Source organism: Lucilia sericata, unplaced genomic scaffold, assembly GCF_015586225.1.
Source record: "Lucilia sericata isolate MDLA Ls3-8-SP2 unplaced genomic scaffold, ASM1558622v1 Contig000324F_arrow, whole genome shotgun sequence".
NCBI lineage: Eukaryota > Metazoa > Arthropoda > Insecta > Diptera > Calliphoridae > Lucilia > Lucilia sericata.
In genome coordinates this window covers 173,771-200,507 of record NW_023994347.1, presented here as the reverse complement: position 1 = coordinate 200,507, position 26,737 = coordinate 173,771, and the positions used below count along the sequence as shown (strand labels likewise).

The following is a 26,737-nucleotide window of genomic DNA, read 5'->3' as shown; positions in this document are numbered from 1 at the left end:
TTATGGGCCTCTCCAAAAAAGTGATTTACTTTTTCAACAGAATTTTTAGGGCCGATTTGATATTATCAAAAATTGTATAAATGTTATAACCCTATTCCATAGATCGACGGTATTATTGAACAAAATATTTCCAGACACTTATCGATATAAATTTTCATATTTTAATCCCTATACGAAAATATCGGCAACTTGTTTAAACATATTTGTTATTTTTTTATGGCTGACACTTTTTCTTCCTTAACGTAGTACATATATTCGAGCTGTTCATTTCCCTTTTTACTACCATCTTTACCGTCCTACTACTTTTTATACCCACCATCAAAAAAGATGGGGTGTATATTGATTTTGTCATTCCGTTTGTAACACATCGAAACAAACCTTATAGGTAAGGTTTGTTTGGTATTGAAAGTAGGCAATATCGGTCTATAACCCCCATACAAGTAAGTTTCATATGATCCAAATTCTCTCTACCAAATTATATGAGGATCGGTCCTTAAATGACCCTACCCCTCATATATGGTCCCCTCCAAAAAATTACTTTAACACCCATTACTGTCTTAAAAATACGAGTCTAGCGAAATTCGATATAAGTAAGTTTCTCACTGTCAAAAATCTATCTACAGAATTTTATGAGGATCGGTCCATAATTTACCTTACCCCATATAAGGTCCCCATCCGAAAATTACTTAAACGCTCATTACTACCTTAAAAATAAGTGTATAGTGATGAAAATGAAAAAAGCAAGTTCCTTATGAGTTAAAATCTCTTTACCAAGTTTTATGAGGATCGGTCCACAATTGACTTTACTCCCCATATAAGGTCCCCCTCAGAAAATGACTTTAACGATCACTACTGCCTTAAAAATACGAGTATAGCGCTAAAATTAGACATAAGTAAGGTTCTTATGAGCGCAAATCTCTCTACTGAAATTTATGAGAATTGGTCCATAATTGACCCTACCCCCATATAAGACCTGACCAAAAACGGCGATACCGCCCCATCCATGGGGTAAATACGCCAAGAGGATGGGGCAGATTTGTCATTAGTAAAATCAACCAAAAAATTTAAAAAATTATTTGGTTGATTATTTTGCTGTTTTATACTTTAATTCATTAAACAAAGTATAATAAACCAGATATTTATTGTTTATTTAACAAAACTTAAGAAAAAAAATTAAAACAAATTGTTAATGATTTTTTCTATATTTTAACCAAATTTTGTTCTACATCACAAGTATTACATATATTTGGCGCATGTGCCCCACGGGCAGTTCTGGGGTTTAGTTTCAATTTTTTTCGGGCTACAAATTATATTATCGAAAATATTATTATGTCTTATTGTTCACTATTATTGACGTTCTAATACTGACCAATATATTTTTTCTATCACAAAAACTAAAAAAGTTAGCACAAAAAGTTCACACAGTGAAATATTTTCACAGCCCTTTGAAAAACAATTAATCATGTCTGCCTCCCATCATATGTAAAGTTAATGTTTCAAATTTTCAGGGATGATAGATAAGTTATTCGCTATTGACAGATGTGCCCCTATGGCATATGATCCCCCTTTTACCCTACACTTCCAAAAATCACCTAAAGGCACATATTTCATTGATAAATAAAGCTTTTGTGACAAAATTCGAGCTAGATATGTTTTGTGTACACACAAATCATTCTATCAAATTTCTTTTCGGATCGGTCCATTTTTAGTCGTAGCTCCCATATAGGCCTACTTCCGAAAGTCACTTAAACGCAGATATTTAATTGTCAAATAAAGGTATCTTGATAAAATTCGACACAAATATGGTTCGTTTATATATAAATCACTCTACGAAATTTTTTTCGGATAGGATCATAATTGGTCATAGCTCCCATATAAGGTCCACTTCCGAAAATCACTTAAACGCATATGTTTCATTGATAAATGAAGCTCTCGGTATAAAATTCAACTTGAATATGTTTTGTGTACATATAAATCATTCCACCAATTTTTCCGCGGATCGGTCCATTATTGGTCATAGCTCCCATATAAGGCCCTCTTCGGAAAATCATTTAAACTGACATATTTCATTGTCAAATAAAGTTATCTTGATAAAATGCGACACAAATATGTTTTGTGTACATACATATGAATCACTCTATAAAATTTTTCTGGAGAGTACCGTAATTGGTCATAGCTGCTATATAAAGTCCTCTTCCGAAAATCTTTTATTAATTAATAAAATTCTTACTACAATAGTTTTCCACATATACAATTTGTTACATATGAGAGATGCCACGCAAATTGTTGCAAGTTCGCCAATTTTCCCGAACGTTAATTAAGATTTTAATGTAATCTATCAAAAACTTTTATAATCTAATAGTTTACCAGATGTACGAAATTGTTTATTCAATTCATATGGGAGGTGCCAAGCCCCCTATTGAAAGTCCGCCCGTTATTCTCTAAATGTTCACATGAGTGTCAAAGTTCGATATGTAAAATTTTAAGATTTTAGCTCTTATAGTTTTCAGATATACAAATTTTTCTATTTTATTCATCAAATGAAAGTCTTTTTTCTCAAAAATGTTCAGATGAATATTAAAGCAAAATTTGAAGAATCTAGTTCTATGAGTTTCGCAGATAAACCAAATTTTGTATTTAATTCATATGGGAGGTGGCAAGCACGCCATTGAAAGTATGCCCGTTATTAAATGTTCAGAAGAATATCAAAGTTCTTCATGTAAAATTTGAATATTCTAGCCATAATAGTTTCTCAGATATACGAATTTTTCTATGTAATTCATATGGATATCTCCAAAACGTTCTGATGAATATTAAAGTTCTTCGTGAAATATTTTAGGAATCTAGTTCTATTAGATTCCCAGGTAAACGTAATTTTGTATTTAATTCATATGGGAGGTGCCTAGACCCCATTGAAAGTCCGCCCGTTATTCTCAAAATGTTCAGATGAATATCAAAGTTATTCATGTAAAATTTGAAGATCCTAGCTCTAATAGTTTCTCAGATATACGAATTTTTTATTTAATTCATATGGGGCCTTCAAGCCCGACAGATAAAACCCGCCCTGTTTTGTACAAAATGTTCAGATGAATATTGAAGTTCTTCGTGCAAAATTTGAAGAATTAAGTTCTATTAGTTTCCCATATAAACGAATTTTTGTAATTAATTTGTATGGGATGCCAATTTTCAACCCAAAATGTTTACATGGATGTTAAAGTTCTTTGTGCACAATTTGTGGCTCTTCGCCCACTTGTAATTTCCAAATAAAAAGTAGACTGTAACCTCTTCCAGATATACAGGAATACACTGTTCAAATTTCAGGAAAATCGATTCAGCCTTTTAGTAGACTATAAACTTCAAATATATAAACCTACAAACACACATTAAGTTTTATATAGATATATAGATAGATGATAGATAGATAGATAGATAGATAGATAGATAGATAGATAGATAGATAGATAGAAGATAGATAGATAGATAGATAGATAGATAGATAGATAGATAGATAGATAGATAGATAGATAGTAGATAGATAGATAGAAGAAGATAGATAGATAGATGCTAGTCGCGTAATAGATATAGATAGATAGATAGATAGTAGATGTGATAGATAGATAGATAGCTAGCTAGCTAGTAGATAGATAGATAGATAGCTCGTCGCTCGATCGATGCTAGTAGATGTCGTAGATAGATCGATGTGTAGATAGTCGCTAGTAGCTGCTAGCTCGAATAGATCGAGTGATCGATGCTAGCTGATCTCTAGCTCGTCGGATCGCTAGCTCCTTAGCTAGCTCGATCGATCGATAGCTGATAGATATATAGATAGTAGCTAGATGATAGATAGACTCTAGATCGATGAAGATAGATGATAGATAGATAGATAGATAGAGATAAGATATAGATAGATAGATATTTAATTTTAATAACCTAATTTATAATTTTAACAATTTTTACACATTTAATAGACACCTTTGATTACTTTCAGAGCTTATGTCATACAGAAAAGCACAGGCACGTGTGAAATTATGTAAAATAACAATTTTGACATACATTCGGAATTACATATTGATAAAAAATTTACAGTACATATGTAAAATACATGTCGTCTAATACCACCTTAAACAGCTGAACCGATTTTCTTATATCCGGAAGAGGTTTTTAGGATACTTTTATTTTGAAATTTCAAGTAGGCGAGGAGCCACGCCCATATTAAGAAAATATTAAATCAGTATATCTGAGTTAGAGTCCTCAAATTTTGTCGGAGCCACTTTAGAGTCAACATGATTATTTAGGATAAAATATAGGCGGACTAGCAGCATGGGAGGGAGGGCGTGGCACCTGCCATATAAATTAAATACACAAATTCGTTTATCTTGGAAACTATTACAAACAGAATCTTAAAATTTTGCACGAAGAACTTTAACATCCATGTTAACATTTTGGGTTATAAATTCGCGGACTACCAAAAAGCGGAGCGGTACCTCCCATACAAATTAATTACAAAAATTCGTTTATATGGGAAAACTATTAGAACTAAATTCTCCAATTTTGCACGAAGAACTTTAATATTCATCTGAACATTTTTTAAAAACAGGACCGATTTTCATCTGTAAGGCTTGAAGCCCCCATATAAATTAAATATAAAAATTCGTATATCTGAGAAACTATTAGAGCTAGGATCTTCAAATTTTACATGAAGAACTTTAACATTCATCTGAATATTTAATAACGAGCGGACTTTCAATGGGGTCTTGGCACCTGCCATATGAATTAAATACAAAATTTGGTTCAATGGGGGCTTGGAACCTCCTATATGAATTAAACACAAAATTTCGGTTATATGGGAAACTAATAGAACTAAATTCTTCTTTCTTTTCTTTTTTCATGAAGAACTTCAATATTCATCAGAACATTTTGGAGAAAAAAGGGTGGACTTTCATCTGGAGGGGTTTGGAGCCCCCATATGAATTAAATAAAAAACTCGTATATCTGAGAAACTATTAAGGCTAGAATCTTCAAATTTAACATGAAGAACTTTAACATTCATCTGAACATTTAATAACGGGCGGACTTTCAATGGGGTGCTTTCCACCTACCATATGAATTAAATACAAAATTTGGTTTATCTGGGAAACTCATAGAACTAGATTCTTCAAATTTTGCACGAAGAACTTTAATATTCATCTGAACATTTTGAAGAAAAAAAGGCTGACTTTCATTTGATAAATTAAATAGAAAAATTTGTATATCTGAAAATTATAAGAGAATCTTATAATTTTACATGAAGGACTTTGACATTCATGTGAACATTTAGAGAATAACGGGCGGACTTTCAATTGGGGGCTTGGCACCTCCCATATGAATTAAATAGATTCGGCTATGCCGAATCTTAAATACCCTCCAGTAGCAAGCTACTTTTTATTAGAACCAATTTAACTATCTAATTTTTAGATAGCTTGACAAAATTTTTGTTTCCGTAGTGAGGGTATGCATATATGGAACTAAAACAAGTAAGAATGCTATATTCGGCTGAGCCAAATCTTAAATACTCTCCACCAGCTACTTTTATATTAATACTTTTTTAATTGATCAAATATTTGTAGAAATAAGGTTTCTCACGTCTCAAACTCCACTTTCTTTTATATTTTAAAGCGCTCTAAGATATGCTTTAGCGATATTTAATAATTTGTGTGAAAGATTTAAGGAAATTCAAATTTTCAGGGCAGGACCAAGTATGGGAGATATGTCCAATTATGGACCGATCGTAAAAACATCCTTAAGTAACATTTCTGTATATAAAAACTATATTTCAGTCAAATTTTGTATCTATATCGTAATTTAGTAATAAGTTATGTGTGTTTAATTAATTTTCGGAAGGGAACCTTGTATGGGACCGATCGCACCCTTATTATGAACCGATCTTGAAAAAATCTTAAAATATAATTTTTGTATACAAAACTAATATTTGTGCAAAATTTTGTATCAATAGGTTTATTTGGTAATGAATAATGTACGTTTAAGAGATTTTCGTAAGAGGACCTTGTATGGGAGCTATGACCAATTATGGTCCGATCGTAAAAAATTCCACAGTAACATTAATGTATATAAAGACAAAATTTCGGTTAAATTCTGTATCTAGTGTATCATTATTTGGTAATTAATATTGTGCATTCAAGTGATTTTCTGGAGGTGACCTTGTATGGGAGCTATGACCAAATATGGACCGATCGTGAAATAATGTTATAGTGTGATTTATGTATATAAGAGCAATATTTGTGCTAAATGTATCGATATCAATATTTAGTTATGAGTTATGTGCGTTAAAGTGATTTTCGGAAGGGAACCTTGTATGGGAGCTATGACTAAATATGTACCGATCGTGAAAAAAATTTGAAACAACATTTCTGTGTATAAAAATAGTATTTATGGAAATTTTTTTTATGGATATCACTATTTGGTAATGAGATGTGTGCCTTTGAGTGTTTTTCTGAAGGGGACCTATGACCAATTATGGACCGATCGGAAAAAAATGTCACAGTAATATTTCAGTATTTTAGAACAATACTTGTTCCAAATTTTATACGGATATCTTAATTTAGTAATGAGTTATGCGTGTTTAAGTGATTTTCGGGAGGGACCTTGTATGGGAGCTTTGTCCACTTATAGACCGATCCAGAAAATTTTTTCTCTGAATGAATTCTATTCTCATAAGATTTTAACTTGTAAAATTTTGTGAAGATTTCAACATTCTGACGGAAGTTATTAACAATAAGCTATTTTTCCGGGAATATGTACTTTTGTATGGGAGGTATATGAAATTGTGGACCGATTCCGCCAATTTTCAGCAGAAGTCAAGCCCTTGTGCAGAAACAAATGTATGATGATTTTCATGCAATTATAATGTGTAAAAAATGCTTATTTTTTTCGGAGTTGTTTTAAATTTTGATTCATAACTTTTCCCGATGTGAACCGATTTTACTCATTTCAATACCAAACTGCCTGTAAATAATATTTTGGGTGAATTTCGTTAATTTTTGTTGCTTTGTGTTAACCCGGGAATATTTTATACAGATAGACAGACGGACGGACGGACATAGCTAGATCGACTCAGAATTTCATAAAGTCCAAGAATATATATACTTTGTTGGGTCTCAGATTTATATTTCTTGGTGTAACATACGGAATGACAAAGTTATATATACCCTCTATCACCACTGATGGTGGTGGAGGGTAGAAAAACACGACGCTGCACAAGAAAAAAGAGAAAAACAAAACAAACAAAATAAATTAAAATGTCAACAAAATTTTAATAAATTGAAAAACATGAATGAAAAGTTTATTTAAAATAGAAAATAGAAATATAATATTATAAATAAAATTTTAATAAAAATCCCATTTCTCCTTCTTATTTTTCATATTAAACACAATTTCAATAAATATTAGCAAAAATGAAATCTTCCTAAATTTCAAAAATAGTAAGTGTAAACGGTCTAGATTTGTAAAGAGATTTTAAATGAAATCTACTAGATTTCGTGGATGTGTAAATGGGGTATAAGAAGTGAAATTATCCAGTGTTCACTTTTACTAATATATTAGTCAGCATTTGCCGCAAAATACACATTTTTATCACTAGTCATACTAAAAATATTTAAACTTTTTCAGATTTAAAAAACATTGCTACTAAAAATTGCGACGTTACACTGCAATCTCTAGCAGCACGAATGAACAGTATTAATCTCTTGTTTTTGTACAAGAAAAAAATATATTTTTGTGCTATAGCAGCGCACACTCAAATCTGTTAAACTAATATGGCTAGTATTGATGATATTTTTATTTACGCTGAGTTTTTCATAGCAGCAATTAAATTTTATTTTGCAACTGCTAGCTGAAAATTTATTTATTGTTTTTTTTATTTTATTTTATGAATAAACAGTTACACCAGTGTTACCACAATCTTTAATTAAGGATAATTATTTTTCGCAACATAAAAAATAGTTTGTAAAATATACATAGTGGCAACTCCCATATGAATTAAATACAGAAATCGTTTTTCTCGGAAACTATTAGAGTCAGAATCTTCTTATTTTGACGAAAAACTTTAACTTCATTATGAACATTGGGAAAAAATGGGCAGACTTTTATTAGGGGGCTTGGAATCTCCATATGAATTAAATAAATATGTATATGTTATTGAAAATATGGCTACCCCATAAAACACAACTCAAATTAAAAGCATTCTTTAGATGTTTTTATTATTTTGTTCTAATGAATAAACATTTTTGAGCAATGTAGGTGTAAGATAATATGCTTATACTTATAACAATTTTATAACCAAATGATAGTTTTAAATATTTTTTGTTGTAGAAATTAATAAATTTATAATCACTTTGTATAAAACAGGGTAAACACACATAACTAAAATATTATTCAAATCACACTGTTTTTGAAGAAATTTAGTTAATATTATTGTGTAATACATTAAGGAAAACAAACAAATATCAAGGTAGTATTTTCTGTATTATATCATACAGAAACTATGAGAATATTTAAACTATATTTTAATAATTAATATGTCAATCAGTACAGGATATTATAGGTCGAATATCATCGATATATGGATGATAATAAATATACATACATATTAATATCGACATACATACATATGTACATACATACATACATACATACATACATACATACATACATACATACATACATACATACATACATACATACATACATACATACATACATACATACATACATACATACATACATACATACATACATACATACATACATACATACATACATACATACATACATACATACATACATACATACATACATACATACATACATACATACATACATACATACATACATACATACATACATACATACATACATACATACATACATACATACATACATACATACATACATATGTGAAGTGTAATACTGAATTTAAGCTCATGAAATGTCATAAAACTGTCAGTGTACTTACATATGTATATATACCTACATATGTTTATTTACAAATTGCAGCATCAATATTGCCAAAAAATAATAAATAAAACTACAACTGGCAGTAGCAAAACTACAATAAAGTTACATTGCTGCTAGGAAAAACTAAACGCAAACAAAAATAACATCAATACTCGCCATATTAGTTTAACAAATTTGAGTGTGCGCTGCTAAAGCACAAAAATATATTTGTGTTGGCCTGCAATTATGTCTGCCTGCTACTAGAAATTGCAAACACGAGTTGCAATTTTTATATTAATACGAATATATATGACTGCAATTTTTAGTAGCAAAGTGATACAAAAATGATAAACTTTCATATTTATTTTATAGTCATATCTTGTATGGTGCTAGTGCTGCATATTTAAACGCTGAAATTATCTTCATATTTTTGCTAAGTATTGTGAGAGATTCAGACTTTCACCAGGGAACAGTGAGACATCTGACACTTTTAGAACGACATTAATCAAATCTTAGAGATATTGAGTTGTATTTTTAGTTACAATTGTCCAAACAGTCCACATAAAAATAAGCACGATAAGATTGTTGCCACGCCCATTTTTACAAGTATATATTGAATCAAAATTTAATTTTTGGTCGCAGATGACTCAAAACTTTTGCTATAGATTTTGAATTTTTGATTTTTTTTATATATTTTTAGAAAGACAATTTTATACTGATTTCGATTTATTTATTTTCCTTTTAAATACATTTTCAACGTTTAGAGACTGTTTGAAACGGGTTAGTGTTATCCGATTTTTCTCCAATGAACAGCATTGTAATTTTAGTGCATGCTCTTCTGTAATTTGTACAAACATGCATTATATAGCATCCCCAACAAATATTAGGGTTGTAACTTTTAGAAATTTTTCTCAAATTGTAAAAATAATCGCAAATAATTTAAAAGAACATTATCAAAAAATACTCTTATTAAAATTTAAAACAAAATATAAATTCCGCGGTTTTTACAAGGAAAAAAAAATAAATTTATAATCAATGAATTTAAATCTGCAAATAAACAGAAAATTTTATTTTTTAAAGAAAGCTATGAACCCTGTACCCCGTTTCTGTAACTTTTAGTGAGAAGTTCTCACATCGAGAAGTGTGAAACAAAAAATACCATCGTTTCTCGATTTGTGAGTAAAAAGTGTTTCTGTAACTTAAAGTGAGAAGAGGCTACACGAATTACGTTTTTATTGGAAATTTCCAATAAAACAGCTGTCTTTTGACATTAAAAGAAGAAAACAAAAAATATAACATTACTTTTTCATTATTTCATAGAATTCATGTTTAAATTAATTTTTTTTTTTACTTAAAATTTTACTTTCCGCACCGTTTTAAAACATGAATTTTTTTGATAGTTCATGTGAGAAACTTCTCACAAAATTTTCTTACAGAAACACTTTTACTCACAAAGTTCCAATAACTTACGTCAAAAAACATAAATGACAGATAGTTCTCACAAAATTTTCTTTACCGAAACACTTGCATGTGAGAAATGATATTTTGTTTCAATTCTCATTGTTTTTTCTTCAATTTCACTGTTTCATGCGAGAAGTTACAGAAACGAGGCACTGATTGGCTTAAGTAATTGTTTTTTAACAGCAGTAATTGTGGGCTAATACGTGGTGTCAAGGCCAAAATTTATGTATACTCCTAATGTATGTTTACACCCAATTTTAAAAACATATTAAATTCTATGGGCTACTCTAATTTTTTTTTAATATTTCTGACGGTCGCAAAATTTCGCAGCCAATTTTCATATACATACATATATAATTCTACAGAAAATTTTGTATGCAAGAATTATAATTTGATGTCTGCAATTGGTTGCAGTCATTAGATCTATTCCATTAAAAATATAATTTTTAAATATATTTTTATTATTAATATTTGTTTTTCGTAGAGTAAAAAATAAAACATTTAAAATTGAGCTTTTGTCTAAAAAATCATTGCATTCTTGGTTTATTAAGTTTCGTATGTTTGGATGTCTGTTGGTTTCATTGCGTTGTGTATTTTGTTTTTGTTTTTTTTGTGTATTTCGTTTAGCGTTGTTGTTGTTCATTTTGTTTTGATATTGCTATAATAATGATATACATATGTAGTCGAGAAAATAAAATAAATTTAAATTTTATAAAATTGATTGTTGCCAGATTTGACGATTTATCGTCATTTTGACGATTTTCACTGTCAAAAATGGCTGTTGACGATTTGACGATTTTAACTCTAAATTTGACGATTTTTTTAAATAGGATTTTTGTACTAATTTTAATACATTTTATAATTTTTCTACCTATAATTTAAAAGAAAATCTATGTATTTAGAATATCCAATGAAAATGTTAATAAAATTAAACATTATAATATTTTAGAGTATGACCATTGATCAAATGATTTACGTAATAACAAACTCAAACATTTTTGAGAATTTCCCTTTTTTTGGGCCAGCACTTAGGTTATTGGATCTAGAATAATTGGTAGTGGGAAGAAGGATAGAGAGAGTAGTGTTTTTGGGCATTTGATTTAAAGGAGGAAATTTGTTTTCCATAAGAGTAATTGAAACATCTAATATACATACATTTACTAGAGATCATACCAAGTTAGTTTTCAAGAACTCAATGTAAAGTATTTTAAATCATTTTTGCCAAATTAAGCAGGTAAAAAACAAATGCATTCGTAATTTAGCTCTGGGTGGACGAAGATCGTCTTGCGTCGTTGCCATTATCGCTTAAGGAGAATCAGTGCGTGTTGACCATATGCATTCGTGTTAACTTAACCTAAGTTTTAATTTAGATTATGGTGGAGAACCAAAAAAACTCAATTTGATATTCTGTCCAGTCGTACTGGATTAATTGGTGTTGGCGTTATAATCACTCGATTTGGCAGATGCAGCTAAGCAAACATAAAGTACAAACAAAACTGAAATCTATCGAAATTGATAAAAATGTTTCGATAGTTAAAAAATTACTATAATGACGATTTTAAACCCAAATCATCTGGCAATTATGTTGACACAACTCGTTTGTTGTAAAACAATGTCGTAGTCCAATTTCTTACCATTCTAAAAATCAACATAAATACCGTGTTTACTAGGCAAGATATTGGACTTACAATTTCACAAAAATCTGTTAATCCAAATAACTCACATATATAATTCCTTAACTCTTTTGCAGAGAATTACAATTTCTACATCTTGTCAGTTTTCGTCTACTGTAGACAATATGCAAACATACTAATATTTTGTTATATGTTGTATTATTCATATAATTATCATTTCTGACTTATTGCGTGGTAAATATTATTTAGTAAACCTAAGCTACATACTCAAGACAATAGTGATTTCGTTATAATCGGACCATATTTCTCATATAGGCTGTATTTTTTGTGTAATATTATTGTGATATTTGAAAAAAATTCAGATTGTATTTATTAGTTACATATATCCTAAATCATTGTAGTGGGTAGGGTATTATATGTTTATATCAATCAGATCCTACTTATTAGTAGTAGCCTACATCGCTACATCGGGAAGGTTTTATACGTTTATGCTAATGTTTACAACGAACAATATATCCTATACCCACCTTAAGGAATACCAATCGTCATAGAAACATTTTCTGAGTCGATTAAGGAATGTCTACACGTCTGTATGTTCCTCGTCCGCTCATGTAAACCTTGTAATCATGGTAGAGGCCGGTAAAGACCATATTTTCTTACTTGTTTTTTATAAAATTTTAAGTTTTGGATATTTTAGGTGTGCAAATCATTATGATATTTCAAAAATAGTATAGCACTAAAAGTCTAAATTTGCATAATGGGTTAGCATTAATTAATTCACACCTCGATAAATCTCAAAATGCATGGAATTCTTACGCCATTGCTGACACTTATCTATTAAGCATACGACTCGAAAGAATTACGGTTCAAGAAAACTATTCGCATAGCTTTACAACTAATAACGTTCATATTATTGTAACATATTTCTAAGAGATCTTAAAGATTTTATTTAGAACCCATCAGATGTCAGATATACATATGTACATACAGTGACTTTCATTAATATTCGGTTTTTACATTTCCGTTTTTTCAGTTCTTAATTTTGAAATAAAAATTAAGGTATTTAAAACAAGTTAGAGTGCTATATTCGGCTCTGCCGAATCTTAAATACCCTCCACCTTAAACTGGTTTCATAAATTATCAAATTTTATGGATTGATTCAAATTTACCTTAATATTTTAGACTTACTTTCATTACGCCTTACAATATGCAATTAGAAACAAAACTACCACTTAACAGACTGTTACAGAGCGTACTAAATTTAACCTATGTTCTGTATTTCAAATAATTTCTATGTATGAGAGAAATATATGGTAATAGTTATAACTTATATAATTTTCAACGTTGTTGATCCTATGAAAAAAAATAGCTTTTAAATTTTTATTGTTGAACCGAATTCGACACCTAATTTGATTTTTAGAAAAAAATTAATTATTTATGACAAAAAAAGATAAATCGACCAGGACTCGAACCTGCAATGCTCAGTTTGTTAATTCTCCCTTCCATCCACTGCACCACTTCATTATTTTGTCCTTCGTTAACTAATATTTATACCCTACACCACTTTAGTGGGGAGGGTATATTGGATTTGTGCTGATGTTTGTAACATACAAAAATATTCGTCCTAGACCCACCTTAAAGTATACCAATCGGCTTAGAATCGTTTTCTGAGTCGATTAAGCTATGTCCGTCCGTCCGTCCGTCTGGCTGGCTGGCTGTCCATGTAAACCTTGTGCGCAAGGTACAGGTCGCAATTTTCAAGATAATTGGATGAAATTTGGCACGCACGTTTTACTTGACCCAAGGACGAAGCCTATTAAAAATGGTTAAAATCGGTCCATTATTTCACCTAGCCCCCATACAACAGAACCCCCCGAAAAGGGCTTCTGAGCTCACAATTATGTTAAATATACAGATATATCGATAAAATACGGTTTTATAGAAGTCTTGATGACCCTGCCAAATTTCATAAAGATCGGGCCACATTTGACCCTAGCTCCCATACAAAGTCCCCTTCAGAAAGTTACTTGAATGTCCCAAATTAACTTATAAACACAAATATCGCGATGAAATTCAGCACAACAAAATATTATGTCAATATAAATATATTCACAAAATTTTATCGGGCTTGGTCCATATTTGCCCCTAGCCCCCATATAAAGCCTCTTTCAGAAAACTAGTTTTTCATCCATAAATTGCTTAAATGTATCGGAACAAGGGAATATTGAAGATAAATGCTTTATTATGAAAAATAAATCACATTTAATATTCATAACTGGTGTAGGGTATCATATGGTCGGCCACGCCCGACTATAATTTCTTACTTGTTTTCATATAAAAATGCCATGTTATTTTCTGTTTGTACAAAACATTGCTGCTGAATAACTTTTATCAACACTGATGTTGCTGAATAGCATAAGAAATTAACAGTTACACTTTCTCAATGTGCACATTTTATTTGATCTTGGGTTAACAACAATTTTCTACACAAACAGGAAAGAGAATTTCTATGTGAACATTAGTTGCAAACAATTACGAAGCTAGTTAATAGTGTAGTGGGAATGGCGTAAAACTAGCAACTGGGAGATTTTGAGTTCGAATCCTGTTCGTTTCGGACCCTCTATCACCACTGATGGTGATGGAGGGTATAAAAATAGTTTGTGCTTATTGTTGTACATATTAAGAGCATTTTATACGTACCAATTTTTTATATACATCCATTAAATATAATAAAAAAATTGAAAAACATGGAATCCTAAAATATATTATAAATTTCTTTGTTTGTTTCTTGAGTTTGTTTATTGTTTTTGCGTCAATCACGCCTAAACGGATGAACCGATTTTCTTCAAATTTGGAACATAGAAAGATATATGTCCAGAAGCGTCAATAGCATATATTACTTTTCGAAAATTAGACTAGAAGGGTGAAAACGACGAAAAAAGGGCAAAATTGGTACTTTTGTGCATAAAAACTTATTTTTGTCTATTCTAATATTTTCGATTTAGCATTCTAAAGTGTCAGAAACATATATAAGTAAAGTTGCGTTGCGAAAGTTGGAACAAAACGGGTATAAAAAAATTGGGAAAAGTGCGAAAAACTGGTAAAATCGGTACTTTTGTGCTTGAAAACAGATTTTTGTATATTCTAACGCGAAACTGTTTTCGATTTAGCTATCTAAAGTGTAAAAAATTTGTATTAGCAAAGTTCCGTTGCGAAAGTTTGACCAAAGCGAGTAAAAAATGGGGGAAATGTTGAAAAACGGCCAAAATTACTGTTTTTGTCCTTAAAAAGTGATTCTAAAGCTAAATACTTTCGATTTAGCTTTTAAAGTGTCAGAAATATGTATTGGGAAAAATTCGTTGCGAAAGTTGGACCTGAAGGGAAATAGGCATGTGGGTAATTCAAACTTAACGGGTAAAAACGGGTAATTATGTGAAGTTTAGGTACTTTTTCGGAAATATGCAAATACTTGGGAAGTATTTTGCTGTATTCAGTCAAAAGGTATATTTAGAAAAATTTAATTGGGTAAAAAGTGGAGTTTCGTGTTTTTTCTAAATATTTATTCTACAAATTATGCAACATTTATTAAACAACATAAATTTGGGAAGTCTGTATTTAATAGGGAAAGAGGGAAATGTTGTGCATTTTTGGCACTTTTTTCATACATTTTTTAAATGTTGCCATAACTCAATAATATCTCAATTGTATCTTTATAAAATAACAAGAAATACATTTGTGAATAAGGCTGGGCGACTTTAAGAACTTTTAAACAAAGATATAACTTTAACTAGAAGTTTCGATTGGTTATATCTTTATTCCAAAAAATCAGAAAGGGACGAAATACGGCACGCGGTAAAATTATTTTTTTTAATGAAGAAACAAAAGTAATTTCTACTTACATATATACTTAGATTTTGTATGGAAATTTTGTTTTATGAACCTTTTATAAAATAAAAATGTTGTTTGTGAATAAGGGGATTAAAATTTTAATAATTAATATTTTAATAAACAACAATTTACAGATTTACAGAGGCATTTGGTTAATTCGCGCATGTTTTTAAAGGAACAAATTTTGTTTTGTAATTTTAAAATTTATAAATATAAATAAATACTTTTTGTGATGCAATTACGTCCTATTATGACAAACGACTGAATCGAATTTAATGAGATTTGAACCACACACTTTACGGTTTTGGGAAGCTTTAATAGGCATTTTTCGAAACATGATGCAGAAAGGGGAAAAATTAGTACATACTTTTTCAATGTCAATGAATATTATCTGTATCTGTCAAAATTTTGTGTAGAAGGATACGGATGAGATCGTCTAAACACAATTGTTCAATTCACAATCAAGTTGTATATTGTACCTACTAAAGTGTAGTAACAGTGATTGTGAACAGATCTTTGCAGCAAGTCATAAGTTTGTGTTCTCAATGAAAAAAAAAAAAAACAATCAAAACAAATATAGATAACAATGTCAAAAGATAAAAAAATCAAAAAATATTAAATTAATTAAACATGCGAAATAAACCAAATTAATTTCTTTGAATTTTCAATTCTTTTATTTTCTTTATTCCACATTTTAAACTAATAAATAAACTGTTTTTAATAAAATTTTAGTTTTTTTGTTTTGGTAAACAGCTGTTTGTTTTTGATTTCAGTGTTACCACTTTATTGTTTTTTGTGCTAAAATCGTTTGAATTTTTTGTTTATATGTTGAAATAAACAACTGGCAACACTAAACTTTCTTACAACATTCGAAAAACATATGAAAAATTGTCGTAGGAGTTGTATAGAGCTTTTGCATAGAAAATACCAACAACATTGTTATGACTATTGTAGCAGCTGCTGACATACAACGCTACAACATCGATTGTGAATTGAACAAATATGTAATGAAACCTTCACACATTGAGAGAAAATACGCATGGAAAATTTGACATTCGTATAGCTCTCTTTGTCGCATTAGATCAGGAATATATTTTTATGTAAACTCAAAAAAAGTGAAACAGCTTACTTTGTTATTGTTTTATACCAATCGGTGAAACAAAAAATTATAAAACATACGACTTTTAATCTCTTTTTTGAAATACAGATTGAATTTCATCTTACTTATTCTTTAGATTTTACTTACGTAAAGTGTGAAGGCCCCCTAAGGAAATATATATATTTTGGTTTAGGCTTCTCAATTTTTAGTAAAGTATCTTTTCAAATGCTTTGAAGAGTTTAAATCATGCTTGAAAGGAGAAAATGATTCAAAATTTTATGTATTAATATATTTATAGCTTTATGAAATTCAAAATTTTAAAGGTAATTTTTTACCAATTCAAGAAAAGGGGGGGAAATGTGTGTTTTTGGTAAATTTTGTGAAAGTTGTTCTGAATTATATATTTTGAATGTATATTTTAATTTCGATATATTCATTTCAGGGGTAAAAAGCAAAGTCAATGTTAATTTGCATACATTGATTAATATTATAAATCACTTAAAATCCCGGGCAACGCCGGGTACAAAAGCTAGTATTACATAAATCTATGCTTCATTAATATTATATTTTTTCTTTTTACGAAAAAATTAATCGCTGCAAACTGTTCAAAAATTGTGTGAACAATGGACGAATTTATATTATGATGTTCAAATAAGCTCGTATATCACGTGGAATCATTTTATAAATATTTTTTTTATAAAAAAATCAATCGGATCAGGAAAAAAAACATCTTTAGAAAAAAGATTAAATTGTACTTTTGCCTTATGAATATGAAAAAAAAACCTATAAAAATATTGATGAAATATTAAATATGAAGCAAAATACTGTCGATGATATTGTACAAAGGTATAAAAATGAAGGTCGCATTCATTTAAAGAAAAACGAGATAGCCGAAAAAGTTGACAGATATAGATGAGTGTCTAAAACTTAGAAAAAGCAAGACAAATCCGCGTTAAGTACACCTAAAATTGTTTCTGAAGTGAAAGAGTAATTAATAAAGACTGTTTCAGAAACAACAATTCACCGAAAGATTTAAAGTCAGGCGTATAATGGCCGAGTGTCTAGTAAGAAGCCTATAGTAAGTAATAAGCATGTAAATTTGTGAATGAACATCTCAAAAAAGATTTAATTTGGTGGGACGACGTTATATTTCTTTAATAAGAGCGTATTTAATATATTTCAAGTGCCGGAAGAACAATGGTGTGTCGGAAACCAAATGAAGAGCTGAATGGAAAAACGAAATTAAGTAACAAGTTAGAAAAAACCGAATATTAATGAAGCATAAATTTATGTAATATCCATGTTTTAAAATTTTTTTTATTATATTTAATGGATGTACATATATAAGCAATTTGATATGTATAAAAAGCTCTTAATATGTACAACAATAAGTACAAAATATTTTTTTAAATACCTTAATTTTTTTTATACCCACCATCAAAAAAGATGGGCGGTATATTGATTTTGTCATTCCGTTTGTAACACATCGAAATATTGGTCATAGACCCACAAAAGTATATATATTCTGGGTCCTTATTAAATTCTAATACGATCTAGCCATGTCTGACCGTCTGTCCGTCCGTCTGTCTGTCTGTTGAAAGCACGATAGAGTCCGAACGGAGCAATATAGAGGATTGAGATTACTCTCTATAGGTAAGGTTTGTTTGGTATTGAAAATAGGCAATATAGGTCCACGGTTTCGGATAGCCCCCATACAAGTGGACCCCTGAAAAACAGCTTTAATGGGCATATCTGTTTCAAAAGTACGAATATAGCGATGAAATTCGACATAAATAAGTTTTATTTGATCCAAAATCTCTCTGCCAAATTTTATGAGGATCGGTCCATAATTGACCCTACCCCCCATATAAGGCCCCCTTCAGAAAATTTGTTTAACGCTCATTACTGGCATAAAAATACGAGTATAACAATGAAATTTGACATAAGTAAGTCTCTTATGATCAAAAACTTCTCTACCTAATTCTATGTTGATCGGTCCATAATTGACCCTACCCCCTATATAAGGTCCCCTTCAGAATATGACTTTAACGCTCAATACTGTCTTAAAAATACGAGTATAGTGATGAAATTCGACACACATAAGTTTCAATGATGCAAAAATCTCTCTATCAAACTTTATGTGGATCGGTCCATAATTGACGCCATATAAGGTGCCCTTCAAAAAATTACTTAAACGATAATTACTGGCTTAAAAATACAGAATACAGAAAAGCGATGAAATTCGACACATATACATATTTTTTATACGAGTTAAAACCTCTTTACCAAATGTATTGAGGATCGGTCAATAAGAAAATTACTTTAACGATCTTTGCTGACTTAAAAATATGTGAACAGTTATGAAATTTTATATAAAAAACATTTATAGGAACATAAATCTTCCTATCCAATTTCATGCGGAAAGTGTCGGGAAGTGATATTCGATGTAAAGATGTTTTGTATGAACCAAAATTGGTCTACAAATTTTTTATGAAAAACGGTCAATTATTAACCCTCTCTCTCATATAAGGTCCTCATCAGTTAATTTGATGAGTAATATCCTTTTAAGGCATACGGTTTGATGGTGGGTATATGAGATTCGGCACTGCCGAATATAACACTCTCACTTGTTAAAATTAAGAACAGAAAAAACGGAAATGTAAAAACCGAATATTAATCACAGTCACTGTATGTATATTTTTTAAACAACTTTTTATTATTTTAACAAAAAGTTTGAACCTTATAATTCTTTCGAGGTGTATAGTAGCATTAACTATGATTATTTAAATGAAATTCTTATCGCACACACATTAGAATATACGACATATACATGTATACTCACATAACTAATATTTTACAACTTCTAATTTTTTGTTTGTTTAATTTTTGACACATATTTAAATATGTATCTCTGCTCACCAACCACACTACAAAATTCATCAACATCTTTTAAACACCCCCCAAAAACACTTTTCCAACAACCATATAAAATCTTAACCACACGACCATGACTTTAATATCATTAACTACAACATAAGAATAGAAAGCCATGCTCAAAGCGATCTTATGCGTTTGGAATCAATAAAGCATCAAATTTTATTCAAATTGGGCCTGACGCGAAAACCAAACGTATCACATCCATTGCCAAAACAATTTATATGGGATACAATATATCGAGCTGATGGTATTAATAGTTTTCATGAATTTTCAAATACAAATAATTTCCAAGATCATCGTCACATTATGCCTCAACAGAATTATCCGTTTTGGTCGGCAAAACCAAATAAAGGTGCCAATGATGATCGAAAAGATCGCTCTAAAGATTCAGAAGATCTAGAAGACGGAGTAGACAATATTAAACGATCGCTAGAGAATAATATTGTTTTACATAAGAAGTATGGCAAAAATAAACAACAACTGCAGCAGCAACAACAACAACATCAAACACTTCCTAAACTTTACAACAATGATATCAACTATCAAAAAGGAGCAACATCAAAAAACTTGAATCAACTTTTATACACAACAAATCGAAACAAATTAAATCACACAAACAAAACGGTTAATAATTTCACAATATTGAAACAAACTAAACACCAACAACAATTTCATAAAAATTCACAACACTCAACAACAGCCAAAAAAACAACAATAATACACCAACAGAATCGAAGACAATATGAACCACTTAATCAATACACAAACAGCAACAAAAACAATATTCAAAATAATAATAAAAATAATAATAGAAACAATAATAATAATAATGATAATAATGTTAATAATAGTAACAACCACAACAACAACAACAACATTATTATGGTACAAAAACACCTTCGCAACAACAATAAATATATTGAAGAAGCAAAAAAGTTTACATATCTAACGGATATCAACAGTAGAGATGATAGTTTAAATAGTATGGAGTATCATAATCCCGACATTGATGACAATAATAGAGTAGTAAGAAAGCAAAAGCAACATAAAGAGCTATTGCAACATAATGTCCCTAATGTGGAAACATCTGAAAGCAGTTACCATCATCATTTTTATATCGATACTCACGATGACTCCGATAAAGGAAATGTCCACGTTGATGATATTGTTGCACATGCAAATCCAAGTACTATTCATGAAGGTGGCAATGACGTCGTACACGACGACGATGGTGATGGCGATCGTTATCATCATCATTCGCATCAACATCGGCATGAAAATTATTTTCCTAAATTAGACGCTTTCGATGAAAATGATGATTTTTTCGGTAGTACTCAGGAGATAATAACTTTTGCTGAAAAAGGTAAATAGACATTACTACCAAACCTACGTTTAATAGTTTTGTGAAAATTTCATTTTAATCTATTAATGTTTTTCTTTTTTAAAGGTAAAATGTATAAGAATCATCGATTGGTTGAGTTTTCCCATCAAAACAATGAAAAGCCAAAACAGAAGCTTCATGTGCGCAATGCTGAGATACACATACGCATCGACAAAATTTCAATAAAAAATAAATCCAGAGCTGGCTCAGGAATAAAACGCAAAAGACTGAAAATATGGATATTTCAATTAATTGAAAATAATTACACTTACAAGGTAATGTATAAATTTTGTCCTACAGGCTGTCTAGAATTATCCTCCTTCGTAAAAGAATTGTAAAGTTTCAAAAAAATATAGGACACAAAAATTTTCTCAAACATTTTTAAAATATTGATAATTCCCCAAACCATTGAATCATACGACTTGAATGAAATTTGTTAACAAAGTTTTAACAACAAAACTGAAATTTTTAGTTGCTAAAAAATCTGGAATTGGAAAAAATCAGGAACTCAAAATATTATTATTTGAGGCTCAAGACTAAAAAAAATCAAGAAATAATTATTAAAATTTCAAAATACATAAATATTTTACAATGAGAGTAAAAAAAATAATATATATTTTTTTACTTTTCTTATTTTTTTTTGCTTTTTATATAATTTTATTTACATTTCTTTATATTGTGTAAAACTTACATATGGACAATTCCATACCATCGTTCCATAGTGCTCTCACATAGAACTAAATTTGGCAAAAATAGGAGTTACTGTAGATCAATAAAATTTGGCAAAAATCCAAGACAAAATAAAAAAAATTTGAGCTAATTCGGTCCAAAGATAATGGTACCATCTAGTGAATGGTATGAAAAGCCAATAATCGATTTTCGATTTTTTCGATCAACTATTTTAGTTTCCATTTTTATGTCGATTAATCGGGCCCAATAAACGATTATTTTGACAGATTACGACTATTTTTTAAATTTTTTTATATAAAAATGTTTCCAGTTTTTAATTAAAAACAGTTAAAAATGTTATATTCGTTCGAAATCGAATTAAAATATTAGATGCACCTTAAAAAAAGGTGCTGTAATTACCCTTCTTAAAATATTATTGTTATGGGGTTCACTGTTGTCCCTTCGTAAGCTTGAAAAACCATTCTTTTATTCTTTTTAGATATATTTTAATTTTTTAAAATTTATCATTTAAAAGGTTTTTTGAATCCGTGTTTAACAGTGCATTATGGTTCAGATGACCACTTTTTTGACCAAAACTAAAAATGTGTCCAAAAAATATTTTTATGGTGTAATAGATATACTATTTTGCTTAAAATTTAAGTTCAATGACAGAAAAATATGCCAATTTACATAGTTAAGAAATTTAAGTTTTAACAGAAATTTAAAATATGGAGTTATTATTTTAAACCGTTAGATAGGTATATTTCAAATTTATCGTAAACATAAATTTGAGTTATTAATTAAATTAATTATATTATAGTTATAAATTACTATCCAACTTTAAATTTGTATTCTCCAATATTTAACGATATTTGCTAAATTTTGTAATATTTAAAGAAAATACCCCTTTATAACAAAATGTCAGTTTTCCCGAAAATCGCAAAATTGGAATAAATCGCCAGTTGGAATAAAATCCCACTATTTCCGACAAACAGATTCTTAAAGTTTCATACTGGGAAGAGGTCGAACTTTTTAAAAGCTTATATGAAGTTGGTGATCGCAAAGATTTAAGAAGTACCCCCACACTCTTTTTGGGTCAGCTTTTTACGTTAATTACACTAGTTTACAACGATTTAGCTCATGATATAAAACCTATATGAATTTCTTTATTTTGGCCGTCTAAGTGCAGAAAAAATATTTAAAAAATCTAGTACGTAGAATTTTTGAATATTCATAAAGAAAGAAAATGCTAAAAAGGGTTAAATTAGGAGGAAAAAATTGGATATTTAGAGTTGTAGTTATTTTTTATATAAAAAATTTTACTGGTCTTCCTTACAACCCTCTAACAATCGATTCCTGTCACGAAAATATTAAAAATTACGTTGCAATAATCTTAAATCTTGGTGAAGATATGCCATTTTTATCACTCACACTTTTAAGAGTTTTTTAGAAAAAGTATAAATGAGAATGTAAGAAATGAATTATGGGGGATAAATACAGATCCGTTAGTTTGTAATTATGGCATAAAATGTCAATAATTTTTTCGATTTTTTTTTAATTTTTAAAAAAACTTAACAAAACAATTACTAAAAATCGGGTAAAAAAACAAAAAAAGTGATAATAAATGGGTTAAGAAAGTCGTAAATTTTATATAATTGAATTTTTTTTCTGAGTTGGTTGTTAGGTTCCCAAAACAGGTGGAAGCACCCAAAAAACAATTCTCATTTTCAAATATTTTTCCAGCACTACTGAAGAAGGATGCTTAATAAAAACCACTTTATCTCAAAATTTCGACGTATAGGAAAAAAATAAAAATTGTTAATTAAGCACCCTTTCCCAAAATATAGGTTTCATTCCATGAGCAAACAAAAAATATTAATTTGTATACTTGTGTTATTAAAGTACTTCCTTTTATCTTTTATATCCAACATTAATTTTTTAATTTGTTTTTTTTTTTCGCTGAAAGTTGAAAAAAGAATCTGCAAAAATCTGTATTCGAAATTACATTTAATTTTTTATGAAAAAAGCTACTTTAGTGGCTTGTTATTAAAGAGTAATTTAATGTTGATGAAAAAAAAATACATTTTCTATAGCTCCGAAGTATAGCCTACAATACTGCATTGAAAAATATGTTAAAATGCGACATACAAAAATTGTTTTGGTCAAAGAAAGTGGTTGTCTGAACCTGTGACCCAACTCAAGTGACCCAACATACATACATACATACATACATACATACATACATACATACATACATACATACATACATACATACATACATACATACATACATACATACATACATACATACATACATACATACATACATACATACATACATACATACATACATACATACATACATACATACATACATACATACATACATACATACATACATACATACATACATACATACATACATACATACATACATACATACATACTACATACATACATACATACATACATACATACATACATACATACATACATACATACATACATACATACATACATACATACATACATACATACATACATACATACATACATACATACATACATACATACATACATACATACATACATACATACATACATACATACATACATACATACATACATACATACATACATACATACATACATACATACATACATACATACATACATACATACATACATACATACATACATACATACATACATACATACATACATACATACATACATACTACATACATACATACATACATACATACATACATACATACATACATACATACATACATACATACATACATACATACATACATACATACATACATACATACATACATACATACATACATACATACATACATACATACATACATACATACATACATACATACATACATACATACATACATACATACATACATACATACATACATACATACATACATACTACATACATACATACATACATACATACATACATACATACATACATACATACATACATACATACATACATACATACATACATACATACATACATACATACATACATACATACATACATACATACATACATACATACATACATACATACATACATACATACATACATACATACATACATACATACATACATACATACATACATACATACATACATACATACATACATACATACATACATACATACATACATACATACATACATACATACATACATACATACATACATACATACATACATACATACATACATACATACATACATACATACATACATACATACATACATACATACATACATCACATACATACATACATACTACATACATACATACATACATACATACATACATACATACATACATACATACATACATACATACAATACATACAGTTATGGTAAGTAATTGTGCGTTTATTTATTTCATATTATTGCTACCTATATATATAAAATTCTAACGTTACTGACTGATTGACTGATTCATCATCGCACAGCCTAAACGGTTAAAGCTAAAGAGTTGAAATTTGAATTTAGATCCACTAAGACGGGATTTTTGGAAATTCGAATGTTTAGGGGGTAAAAAAGGGTAAAAACGGGTAAAATCGGTAACCTCATATCTCCTAAACTAGAAAAGATACAAAAATAGTTTAAAGCTTATCGTCGTTCATTTAAAAAATAAGCGGGCAGGTGTCTGGTACTTTTTTCAATTTCGGCCCCTTTAGGGAATAAACGGGTAAAAACTGTATTTTGGTACTTTTTTTGCACCCCATGTATCTTTTAAACCAGTGAACATTCAAACAATATTTTTGACTCCTTCACAACTTGACGAAAAAATAAAAATATAAATTTAGTACTTTTTGGTTATTCGGATGTTGAAAATTGTACCTATTTTTGGTACTTTTTTCATAAAACATTGATTTTGGTTTATTAACTTATACATATAAATACATACTAACGGGCTCCCACTACGATGTTGCAACATTTTGGAATAGAATTTTTATTTCGTTAATGGGTAGAAAAAAAGTACCAAAAGTGGTAAAAACGGGAAATTTGATTTTATTCAAACACAATGATCCAATTTAGATAAAATTTTATATTTAGAAACACTAAATCTGCTAATGAGGTGTTATTTGGAACCCCGGTACCAAGTGATATTTTTTGGTACTTTTTCATTCTCCATCTGGTACTTTTTGAGTTTTCTTTGATATTGAAATCGAAACATGAAATTAATAATAAATATTTCGTACTTTTTCGTTCTACACAGGTATTTTTTTGAGTTTTCTTTAAAATTAAACCTAGAAGCATGAAATTAAGCGTGTAGAGCCCGGAGTAAGTTAGAATCTATAAAAGGGGACTTTTTGGTACTTTTTCGTACTTCGACTGGTACTTTTTGAATTTTTTATAATATTGAACCTAGAAAAATGAAATTAAGCATGTAGAGCCCGTAGTAAATGAGAATCTATAAAAGCGGACTTTTTGGTACTTTTTCGTTCTACAAAAGGCACTTTTTGAGTTTTCTATAAGATTTAACCTAGGAAAATGAAATTAAGCATGTAGAGCCCGGAGTAAATGAGAATCTATAAAAGGGGACTTTTTGGTACTTTTTCGTTCTTCAAAAGGTACTTTTTGGATTTTTGTATAATATTGAACCTAGAAACGTGAAATTA

General features: G+C 29.4%; 1 protein-coding gene across 1 annotated transcript in view; it reads left to right on the top strand.

Moving 5' to 3' along the window:
- The window catches only part of LOC119603668, a 175,857-nt gene that overhangs the window by 118,580 nt on the left and 30,540 nt on the right, over positions 1-26,737 (top strand). Inside the window, exons 3-4 of the mRNA XM_037955782.1 lie at positions 20,117-21,373; positions 21,458-21,666. Of these exons, the coding sequence (XP_037811710.1) occupies positions 20,117-21,373; positions 21,458-21,666 (1,466 nt within the window). The remainder of the gene's footprint in view (positions 1-20,116; positions 21,374-21,457; positions 21,667-26,737) is intronic.